This window comes from Blennius ocellaris (assembly GCF_963422515.1).
Source record: "Blennius ocellaris genome assembly, chromosome: 18".
Lineage (NCBI taxonomy): Eukaryota > Metazoa > Chordata > Actinopteri > Blenniiformes > Blenniidae > Blennius > Blennius ocellaris.
The window spans coordinates 17401711-17414458 of NC_137667.1; the positions used below are offsets into that span (position 1 = coordinate 17401711).

The following is a 12748-nucleotide window of genomic DNA, read 5'->3' on the forward strand; positions in this document are numbered from 1 at the left end:
TACTATTGCTATCATCTGAGGCTCGTTTGGTTTGTACATGACGCCAGCTCAACTGTTCCACCCGGAACACGCAGCCGGGTTATTAGAGGCTCGCCGAAATACCCCACTCCGTTCCTTTTTTTAGATTCTAATTTGGTTCTGCCTTGATTTATGCCTCGCATCTGAGGGGATCGAGGCCAGGGGAGGCCAGGGGAGGCCAGGGGAGGCCAGCGCCCACCGTGCGCCACTGTTGAGCCCGACATAGGTGAAGGTTTCAGGGGGGGGGGGATGTTTAGAGTCGCTTCAGCTGGACGGAGCAGACGGGAGTTCATTATGGAGACAGACACTGAGAGTTTTCCTTCTCACCCATCCACACCTTCAGCTGGATCCCTTTGTGCCCACAGGAGAAAAGCAGAAATGAAACTCAACACTTGTAGCCACACACACACACGTTCCAGGCCAATATGGCACCCGAAGCCACGTGGAGTTCAATTTCACCCTAAATTCAAAAGTTGAAGTGTTTCTTTGTTGGGATGCAGAACACACGTGATGAAAATGACTATATTTTCAATTACTGCTTCAATCTTGACATAAAGCCAATTTTGTCAATACAATACCGGTGCACAATACAAATTTTTTTTTTTTTTTTTTTTTTTTAAGCTGTTGCATTATAAATGTTTTTAGAAACTCATCTTGACCGCATGGCTTTTGAGGCTATATGCTCATTTGCTTGCAATGATCTCAGGGTCTCAGTGTTGTGTTGTGTCTGCCGCTCTTAAGAAATTTGTTTAAAAAAAAAAAACCCAAAAAACAACTATGTTTTCCTTTATACAATGTTCTTGGTGGTTGATTTTTTGACACTTTGCCAAACTCTTGCAGACTTCTTGCTTTGTGGTCAGTAGTTGGAGTCAATAACAGTAAGTCATTTTTTTTTTGGCACATGCAAGTTCGTGTTTTGTGGGGTTTTTTTTAAATCAAGTATATTTTTTGCGTGGGGGGGGGGGAAATGCATTTGAAAACTAGAAGGCATTTTTGTCAATGATTGTCAAAAGGTTGAGTTAAAATAATCTATCAATGAAATCTAGGGTCATAGGTCACTGAAGTGTGTGTCAGATAGAGAGAGACAAGCACACCTACAGTCAATGTAGAGTGTTTGCACCGTGTGAGCAGTATTTGAAGAAAACCCAACCCTGCACTGAGATAACATGCAAACCCCCCACAGAACAGCCTCCAGTCACCAGAATCACACCTTGACTATCATCGCGGTGAGAGAAAAGAGCCAGTGACTCCACCACCTTGCAGACAATCATAGTCTGTCAAGTGAAGTTAGTCGTAAATAAATACCAAACGCAGCATCTTTGGGAAATACCCAGTGAACCAGACATCTCCGGACGCAATCCTGACTCATTGTGCACATACACTACAGACACATATTAACCGTTTTTTTTATTTTGGTGAATTTGTTTCCTGCCTTCCTTCCTCTTTTCTTCCTTCCCAAGAGTCCCAGACGGTTGTAGATGTTTAAATACGTCCGTTGATGTCCAGATGTCCAGAGGCACACATTCGAGTCAAAATACAGAAGTCAAGGCGTTTGTCACTTGGGGTATCAGATTTGGAAATATTGTGTTAGTAATAATGATATTCCCCATTTTTTTTTCAACTGCAAAAGAGGAAATGGAAATGTTTCTTTTTAACAATGACACTCTGCAGGAATTGAAGCAAAGACACAGGATGTAAACTAGGTGACCCTAAATTGCCCATTTGTGTGTGTGTGTGTGTGTGTCCAGAGTGTTGTCTCGACCCGACCTGAACAGGACAGTATAAATCATGACTTCATGCATGTATCAACACCATCTTCTGTGTGTTCCTCACAGCAGTGCTCACATCAGGTGACTGCGCCTTCCCAAATGTGCATGGCATCGGTTTTTATCGCTATAAATATCGCACTTCCTTGGGAATATCACAGCGAAGCAGGAGGCCGTGTGGTGAGAAGGTGTGCGAGATAACAGAGGTAGAAACGTTTGAGCAAGCGACAAGGACAGACATGAGATGTAACTAGGAGGCGGGGCAATGTGACACCGCCGGAGCCGGAAGGAATCTCATACTGAAATCTGCACGACTCCAAAGAAACAAAATCTTTGTGGCACAGAGCATGGATGTCCATGTCTATTTTTTATTTTATTTTTTTGCAAGAACTCGACTATTTCCCCCCTAAATGGACTAAAACGAAAATAAAAAATGAAACGTCAGCAGCTCTTAATTGTAGATCTTAAATTCAACATAAATCACTGTTTTGAGCGTAGCAGAAAGGTATATTAAATCATCACATCCTAATGGTTAAATAGGATTTTTATTCAGTGTAAAATGAACAATTTGCAGCCGTAATTTTTATATTCAACTGTGATAAGTGCATCAATTGGCAAAGTCATCTAGCAACCAGTTGAGTTGTATTGAAGTTTCACATGACCTCCACGTCTGGTTAGGAACCAAAGGCTGTGGGCCTTTTTTCATAGAAATGATTTCCAATGATCCATGAGAAATAGCTGCTGATAAAATCAATTCCATGGTAGATCTAATACACTTTTCTTTTTTTTTAGCTTTCAGCAGAACTCAACCCTCACTTAAATACTCAAGACGACATGAGATTGTAATTTGATTTCCTCCACTGTTGGTGTCTGATCAGTTTGAGGCAGGGTGGAAGTAATGACGGAAATCCCGTCAGGTCAACGTGACATTTCAGAGGTTATTAAGATAAATGTCTCTTCACAGGTGCCACCTCCTTGTGTGTAATAAGAGGAATCAGTCGGTACATGCCCTCATGGGCTCCAAATAACTTGAATAACTGGCAAGCGCCTCAGGAGCCGCTGCCGACGTGTGAACATCCTTTCAAGTCCCTGGACGTGTGCAAACCTCCACTTTATAATCAAACAGGCTACATAAAGGTGACGTTACAGACGTCACCAGTGCCTCCAACACAAGAGCAAGACCAGATCACTGGAGTAAAAGTAGGTTTTATAAAACTTTATAAAACACTGTAAAACTGAATTCCTTTTTATCTAAATAACATGTTGCTTTTAATTACATTTTTATATTGTGTGATTTAGATTTCCTTTGATTTCTTGTTGAAATCGACCCATAAACTGATACTCTCTACAGAAATGCACCATTCCATTAATTTGGTCCTATAACTTGCTCTTTATGAAGAACGCTTTTCCTTCTGAGGGATGCTCACTTTCTCTTTATGCAAATCAGTCAAGTTGATGAGCTTTATACCGAATTCGTAGTAATAATAATCTCCCTGCACAACAACCTAACTTTTTTTGTCTCAGTCAACAATGCTGTTTGATCATTATGATCGTTACATAAGTATAACGCTTGTTCATAGAGGTGGGCGGCGTTATCTTGGAGGAAACGCAGACTTTAGAGGAACAAGCAGAGTGAACAGAAAGTGAGTCAGGAGACATCGGAGGTGCTGACAGACCATCTATCATCCCTCAGAAATAGCCAAACATCAAGACATCACGTACACGTGGTTGATTATTTAAAAAAGAAGAAAAAAAAAGAAGTGCCATAAGTAGTGAGGACAACAATCTACCCAAGACTTTAACTTTGACATTAACCTCAAAGAGCCTGGAATTAAAAGAATTAAATGCGGTGTTTAATTTAGCCCGGCAGTATTAAACACAGCGGTCGAAGCTTCTACCTGAACAATAATAGAGCCTGTCTTGATATATTCGGGTTGACATGTGAAGCATCCAGCTAACAATAGGTCATCCATCATCATCATCATCATCATCATCATTATGTGACATTACTAAAGCGTTTTGAACAAGCTGCACTCAGAAAGTGACTCCCAACATGTATTTGAAGTTTATTTGCACTTTGTGCTATGCACAGTAATAAAGATTGTTTGTGCTCACAACTGTCACTGTTGCATATGTGCCTTAGGGTCATTTGATTTGAATAGAAAATTAAATAAGTAACAATACAGAGTTGCAACAAATGAGTAATTAACCTGATTATACACTAGAGGCAAAGAGTCCACAATTAGTATGACATCCTCCTCATCTATAAGCATTAGTGTGATTAAAATAGGAATCAAAAGGGATCAAAGAGCAAGAAAACTTACTAAGGACTTAACAGAAATAGTGGCAACATGTTATCTTAGAATCAGTGAAACACTATTTGGCAAGAGATAATTAAATAACTTTGTGTTAAAGTGAGCCAATGGAGGAAACAGTTCAAGTGATTTGAAATTGTTCATTGTTAATGGATTTATCCATAATTGTGCATGTTTTGTGGAGTATTTGTAGATGGAATTAGTAAAAGCTTCAACTTTCAGTTGACTCTTGTTGCTTTCGTGATTTGTTCTTTATCTCCCCCTACCGATGAAAAGGAAGTACTGCAGCTCCTGTCACATTGAGCCATGTGACACTGACAGTGCTCATATCGTGCATGTCGCTGTGTGAAACGTTGTATCGGGACTTTCTACGAGGTGTAAAGTGACACAAGGCTCTCAATGTCATTGCATTAAGAGCCTCTTGTGGTGTAACAAACATTTCCAAACAGGCTGCGGCCATCTTTTACTGCCCTTGTTTTTGCTTTTTTCCGAGAAACACTTTGGCAACTGTTAAATTACTTCCAAGGCCAATTATCATCATGCACGTGACCCCCGCTGTGTAACTGATGAGAAGGATTAGAGAGTTTACCCCCCCCCCCCCTTCCTTATTCTTCTCTTTTCTACCCGTTGCCATGGGAGCAAAACAACTGCACACCCGCCGCCCGCCAAATTTGGTCCGACCGGAAACGGGCCGTCAGCTGCGACGGCGCGCTGACGTCACGCAGCGGCACGCACTGTGCTGCTGTGGAATCGGATTCCCTTGACCGTGACAATAGTGCAGCGGAGCACACGCTATGAATAAATAATTAACCTGCTTCCCACTCGTTTTAGACGCGATCCGGTCCCCGAACGCGGCGCTTTATGTAATGCAGCCAAAAATAGAGCCGCTGACATCTTTGCAGGCTGGAAATATAGATTCTGCTGCTTCAAACTTGAAGGCTCGAACCCTCCTTGCATGTTGTTTACTGGAACCTACAGCTCCACTTCTAGTCCACATGCACGCATTTTGGCGGTTTTGACTTGGTGGTAAAGCTGGTAATACGATAATTGAGGGATTTTCTTGAATTATATACCTGTATATATCTCTATATGCATGCATTTAGAGAAGGCTGTGGCCAAATTTCAATGCTATTAACAGTGTTTACATTGCTTTCAGAGTGACTATTCTATTCTATTCTATTCTATTCTATTCTATTCTATTCTATTCTATTCTATTCTATTCTATTCAATTCTATTCTATCTTATCTTTTCTTATTCTAGAAAAGTGATGGCCAGTTGTCCATGTCCTTTCTAGGCTGTAACTTGGGCTAAAACTTCCCCTACATGGTTTATTTACATTTACTTACCTGTGCTGCTTTTCTAAATCTATTTTTAATTATATTTTGATTGATAAAAATTCAATTTTAGCGGAATGTCCTGTATTTCTAGTGTGTTTTAATTGATTTTTCTTCTACTGACACGATTGTAACTGTGTGAAATAAGTGTCTGTCTGTCTGTTTTCTTGCAAACTTGTTTCCAAACGTGATAGAATGTGTTTTTCTGATGTGAAAGTGAAAGTTCTTCATTAATCATATCTTCATCCACCCAATGTGAATTGATACTCACATTGCAAAAAACTTTGCAATGGGACATGTTGTGTATGGATGAAAATTGGTGACCAAATGATGCCAAGAATATTTTTGCGGTTGTCTTATTTTATTTCCAGCATTATTCAATATATTATATATATTTATTTATTTTATTTTATTTTTTTGCATCTGGATACTTTCATAAGTAAAAAAATAAACTATATCGTTAAAATACATCTCGATAAAATACATGGTATGATGTTTTTTTTTTTTTTCATGGAAAAAAGAAAACGTCAAGTCAGGAGTCACCTCACAGCAAGATGTTACACGCTACACAGTAGTAACCCTCTATTTTCACTTGTTTACAACACAACTTTGTCGACAATTAAACACGTAGATTTGGCTACTCAAGATGATTTAACTTCACATCACAAGTGGACTCTCCTTTTCTTTTTTTTCTTTTTTTCTTAAACACAAAGTTCGGGCTGAACTTACAGATGACTTGTATTTGCATGCATTTTCAACAACCAGCACAACATCTCATCTCAGACAAAAAAAAATTGCATGAACAGTAATGGAAGAATTCAAACCCTTGTTACGGCCACAGGTAAACATGTCATCTACACAACCTCGGATGTTTGGGTCCACGCCACGTCAAAAACTCACACTACAAAAGGTTATTTGAGAGAGACTATAGCTTGCTGGCTGGTTCGAGTACAAATACGGCGTTTGTTGCATAACATCTTTTGCGTTCACAAGGCCAGAAGAGTCGGAGAGTTCAGGCTATCCTTCATGAACTCGGCGGCGCCCTTGAGGCCCTCGCAGCTCTCGGCCAAGGAGTCGATCTCGGCGTGGTTAAAGGAGAACACCGTGCGGTAGCTGCTACAAGTGGGACTGGAAGACATGACGGGGGTGCTCAGGGACTCCAGGTCGTTTGCCACGGACTTGTACAGGGTTTCCCAGTCCGAGAGGCAGAACGGGCCGCTCAGGTCGATGTCGGGCACCGACACGGCCGCCTCGGACGACAGCGCCATCTCCAGACTGGGAACCAAGTCGTCCAGGTCGTCTCCCTGTAGGTCCTCCAGGGCTTCTTCTTCTTCTTCTTCTTCTTCCTCCGCGCTCGAACAGAGCAGGATGTTCGAGTTCCCCAAGATGGCGACCGCGGGGTTGCATGGGACGATGTCCATGTCTTGGCCGACGGGGGTATCGCCGACTGGGATTTTCCCGCTCTCTAAGATGGACAGCAGCTGTGGTGAGGCCGGGGGATCCTGCAGCATCGCGTCATCGTCATCTGGAGTCGCCTCCTCCATGTCGTCGTCGTCGTCGTCGTCGTTTGCTGGGACTTTGCAGGAGGGTTTGTGTGAAGCCAAGACGTGCTCCAGTCGCTCCTTCTCCTTCAGCAGGTCAGCAATCTCCGTCTGGAGAGCCGACTTCTCTTCCTCCAGCGTATCTGTCTCCTGAAGCCAGAAGGGACCGGATGAGGGAAAAGGAAGAAGAAGAAGAAGAATGAAGCCCATGGTGATTTACAGTCATCCCTGCTTTCAGCTCCTCTGGTCTCTGATGACACGTCATGTTATGTGCTTGGATGCTGCATGTTGCTCCCCTACATGATTCCAAGAGACGCCATACTCACAGCTTGAAGGGTGTCTATCAGCTCCCTTCTTCGGTTGCGACACTTGGCGGCAGCAATTTTGTTCCTCTCCCTCCTGATCCTCCTCCTTTCCTCCTCTTCTTTGGAAGGCTGGAATCAACCAGAAGTGGCCGATTAAAAAGCAGCACCCAGCCACGTTCTGTCGGAAATGACTGTTTGTCTCTTTAACACCATTCCACATGAAGGGGGAACAAAAATCTTTCCCATGTATGCTGGGACTACCGATCAGAGCATCCTGAGCTCTGGCGTTGAAAATGCTGCACCACTGGCGCGCTCCAGCCAATCATATGAACGCGCATTTTAATGCAATTTCCTATTCCACCATCGCGGTGCTCCTTGCTCCAAAAAAAAAAAAAAAAAATCCCAAACATAATCCAGTGGCATTAACTATTGCTTTCTATCTGAGATGTTCAGTACGAGCCACGATATATTACGATATAACACGTTAATTGTGCCTTCTCGAGTGTCCTACTGGAATATCGCGATAACCAGTTGACGCACAGACGCACGCACACGTGTGTGCGTGTGTGCGTGTGTGTGTGTGTGTGTGTGTGCGCGCGCGCGCACGTATATGTGTGTGTGTGTGTGATGGAAGATAAGAGAAGGCAACAATTGATTGAAGCAACACACAACTTTCATTGATCACAAATGTTAATTAAAAGCCCAACACTGAAAATTACAGACCCCCCCCCCCCTCCACCACCACCATCATTCCCCCCCTCCCATCCCTGTCTCCTCGCACCAACCTGCTCATTTTGCCTCTTCCTGCTGCAGGGCTTCAACTTGTTCGCACCTGCCGGGGAGGAGGAGGAGGACGCCTGGCTCGCGCCGTGAGTTCTGGTCTTGGCGCGAGCCGACGCCGCGGGGACAGTTGTGGTGATGACCGCCGGCTGCACCATCCACCTCAGCTCCGGCGAGGTGGAGATCGTAGTCACAGTCGGAACAAAGGACGACGTCTCACTGGGTTCGGCATCCTGGAAGGAAAAAAAAAAAAAAAGCGTGCAGATGCAGGCATGTCAAAAAAAAAAAAAAAACAGCTGGTTCACATCTGATGAATGAGAAAACACGTTCAGGGGTGACCTTTGTGCTAAAACGTTGCACCAATTACGGTTATTGGAAGAAAAAAATCAAATTGAACACAATTATTTCAATAAAGAAATCGTTTTTGCTTTATTATTCACCCTGGCTCTGCAGGATGTCTGAACATACACCCTGTGAACACCATGTACCATACACTATGTTTCCCAATCATATCAACTCGAAATCATTGATATATATAGATCTTTTTTTTCTTTTTTAATTTTAATCTTGTGCATCAATTATCGTGCAAGATTTCGAATGGCGGTCATTTCCAGGAGCATCAGATCCGCTTGTACCTTGACGCTGTCCATTGATGATGAAAGCGAGTCGGAAGGATGCTGTTCGCACCCAGGGGTGTCCCCGCCAGGCGATGCTGTGCTACAGCTGGAGGACGAGTCGAAGTCAGTGTTGGAGTCTGGATGCATGTTTTCATCTAAAATAGCATTTAAAAAAAAATAAAAAATAAAGAGAGAGAGAGAGAGAGAAAAGACCGAGTCTCTCTTGACAGGACCAGGACAGAACGCGGATGCCTCAACTGCTTACTTATATTCCATTTGCCGGGTTCATAAATGGTCACTGTGCAGATATAGTGGAGAGGCCCGCCTTTTATAGTGAGCTGGAATTTTATGAATGAAATCTGTGTGGCGCGACTGAACCATTTCACGGAGGGAGAAGAAGCAAAAAAAGGGGGTAATATCGATTCACCGTTTACAGCAAAACATTTAGTTACACAACATGTGTGAATTAGACCCGGGAGCAAGCATTTGCCAGTCTTATATTGTTTCACATATAAAGAAAATAGAGAATATATAAAGAGTGACACCCCTGCCTGCAAGAAGGTGCACGTCGCCATGAATGAAGTACGTCACTTCATGTATGCAGCAGCTGCAGCATATACATTATGTTCCCGTTATGTCCTCATATGTTCTTAAATTGCACGTTTTGTCTATTTATATATTGAAAATAACACCCATATTCTTGTATATGGGGATATAATCGAATAGCTTAACGTAAGCAGAGTGCTACAACACCGAATATAATGTTTGTTGGGACTCTATGTCCTCTCCAAACATCCCACATTACAGCAATAGGTCAATGTCCTTAACTTGTATTTGTGCCAAATATTGAGAAATCCAGCCTGATTGTATTGTTGCAGAGATTTAAACCGACTGGTGATTATTTATAACTTGTTAATGAAATGCCGTCTATATATAATACATATATATCGATGGTGGTTTTTTTTCTTTTTTGTTTTTTTTACCTGTCTCTGCATATGAATAGGAGCTCCAGCAACAGAACCGTCGCTGTGGTGCAGCATGCAGCCAATCGCTGAGCGGACCGGTCAGACCATATATGGCGCTTCCGGGTAGCGCAGGGGCGCAGGGGCTCACGACGAGCGCGCGCGGACAGGACGCTCAGCTGTATGTGGCCCACAATCACCAGCCACAAAAGAAAAGTGAAACACGCACTAAAAAAAAAAGAAAAAAAAAAGACTCATCTGTGAGGGATAACAGCGTCATTAGCTGCGCATTAAAAGCGCACAAGCCGAGGGGCCCCCCTCCTGTTTTAACAGCACGGAGGAGGGAATACCATCACTTGACCCACCGTCTGTGGTGAAATGACGGCTTTTAACGTGCACACACGTACAATCTGTCGTTACATCCTTTTTGAAGGAGAGCGGCTTAACGAGTGAGTAAAGCAAATCTGAGTTGCGGTTGTGATTTATTGACACCCCACTTACGTGGGCGAAATTCCCGCAAACCTATAATTGCGCCTATGGGAAAACGCATAGTATATGCTTGGTACTGAGCTATTATTAGGGATCGGATGACTTCTCGCATCCATTGAAGGGAGATATATAGATGTTGAATAGAGGGGGACCTCTCTCTCTCTCTCTCCCCCTCTCCCTCTCTCTCCCTCCCAGTCGGATGGGGCTGCTTCCCGGCAGTCACGGCCCCCCTCCCGGCCCATTTACCGGCAGATCACCCGGAGGTCTGTTTCAGCCTATTCAGCCGGTGCGACCCGGGATAGAAGGGTTAAGAGGTCGGGGGTAACATCACTCAGCTCTGATGAAAAGGGCTTTGTTTTAATCCACGCAAGTTGAGCGTGATCTAAAGCAGACAGACGGAGTTTATTTTTAGATTCGCTTGACCAAAACTGCGGCTATTGGAATGTGAATTTCTGTCATTTAACCCAATAATTAAAAAACCCCTAAAGGTTAAAACGCGTGTGGCAGTAAGTTCATTCACTTTTTTATTTCATCATCATTTCACTATCAAACACAAGCCTCCCACGCGAGCTCTTCTTCCAACTCTCAACTCCAAAGAAAAACTCAAAAAAACTCAAAAAAAAAAAAACAGCAACAAAGTCCAACAAAACACACTGTGTCAGCACGGTTTATTGGAAGTTGTTGCTCTTGCCAAGCAGTCAAACAATCCACCAGTAGACGGTTGTTTGGTGTCTCGTTTCGTTCCGCCGCTCCGCAGACACACGGAGGCAGGACGCTCCATAGATCCTCGGGGCGACAGACGTCTCACGCTGACGCGGTTTCCCGGCAACCGCCGATGACGCGGGAACCTACGACGACGAGGTTTTCTTTTCTTTGTTTGTAGTGGCGCATTGTTTTACGACCGAGACGATCTTCGTTGCTATGCAAAATAAGGACGTCACTGCCGCGAAGGGGCTGGGTGTTGCTATGACGACGAGGAATGTTCACCAAAACACGAGCGCGGGAAACAGAACACGGTTGCTTTAACTTGAAAGGGCGAACTTTGACACAGTGACACGATTATTAACGCCCTTTAACACAACGGCTCGTGGGACGCAGATGACTATGATACGTTTGTCTATTTAATATTGCTTTAATATTGCTATGCATTTTATTATACGTCTTCCCTGCGCGTGGATTGCGTCTTTTGTCATGTTTAACATCTTTAACGATCTGCTATATATTGCTGATGCTTGTTATTCTAGTGCTCCACATGCTTTTTAATCAACTGCCATATTTGACTTTATCTTAACTTAATAGACTTAATAGGATACACACACTCTGGACAGCTCCAACACAAACTCACACAGCTGATTCAGCCTCTTAAGCATGTCTTGTGGCTGTACAAACAAATCTAGTTTTGATTATTTCATGGGAGAAAGCAGAATAAATTATCTTAACTATGAATTCAAAAGCAATATGAACTGTCGGTCTTGGCTCAGTGTCAGCAACACTGCATTTATAGATGAATCTTGCCTCATCACTTAAGGGGCGAGGCCAGAGGCCAGAGGATTCCCTTTGCCACACGTCTCAGGGAAAGACCTTTTAGAATTCGATGGGTGTACCTAAAGCAAACCGCTGATGTGGAAAATTACTCCTGGTGAACAGGTAGTCCTCCTTACCTTGCGCCAGTACACACCCATATTTGGATTGCGTACAGAAAGTACACAAAGTACAAGCCTTGCCTGAAGGTGTAAAACCCACTTTGGTCTGAAAAAAAAAAAAGAATCAATAGAATAGAATACAATAGAATACAATAGAATACAATAGAATAGAATAGACGTTATCAATCCCAGAGGTACATTATTTTAAAGAGTTGCTCCACACATAATACAACACAAAGGACAAATAGAGGGAAAACTGTAATGTTAATATGGCAGAATGGCCCTAATCCTAAATTCACTAAGTATTATCAAATATTCCACACGAGGCAAAAAGGTTAAATAAACTGAAAACACCGAAAAACACTAAATAGAGGGGAGTTATAGAAGGTCATGGCAACTAATGCTGGTTATGAACCTGAATGGCAACACGTTAGAAATAAAATAACATGTGTGTTTGTATAACAGCATTAAAATATATGTTTTAATGGATAGGGCTATAGTTGTGTAGTTTCACATAAAACCGCGGGTTAATGAATAGAATAGAATAGAACAGAACAGAACAGAACAGAACAGAACAGAACAGAACAGAATAGAATAGAATAGAATAGAATAGAATAGAATAGAATAGAATAGAATAGAATAGAATAGAATAGAACAGAATAGAATAGAATATATTGGTAGTGTTGCTCCACATGCACAGAATACATAGAAGTTATGTCAATGTGGATGTTTGACTAGCTCGTGCTCATGTTGAGTCCCCAGAACAGTTTGAAAGAGTAACTTTGGCGTGTGGGACGCACTTTCTGTGACCATTCTCCCACCGCCTCAGCTCCCAGCAGCCTGGTTTGTTTGTTGTTTCACATAACGTCATGTCACTGTCGGCCAATCTCAGTTTCCCAGCAAGGCCCCGCCCCCTTACAGGATACACCATATTTGGATAATTACGTCTCGGGGATGCCGCTCTGGAATATTCCATTC

The 12748-nt window shown here is 42.8% G+C and overlaps 1 protein-coding gene across 1 annotated transcript; it reads right to left on the reverse strand.

Moving 5' to 3' along the window:
• Positions 1-6419: 6419 nt before the first annotated feature.
• Positions 6420-8823, reverse strand: LOC308143652 (protein c-Fos-like; the record flags this gene model as incomplete). Its single annotated transcript, XM_080514534.1, has 4 exons — positions 6420-7124; positions 7301-7408; positions 8065-8292; positions 8695-8823. The coding sequence occupies 4 exons, from the start codon at positions 8821-8823 to the stop codon at positions 6420-6422; spliced, it is 1170 nt and encodes a 389-aa protein (XP_080370660.1).
• Positions 8824-12748: the final 3925 nt, after the last annotated feature.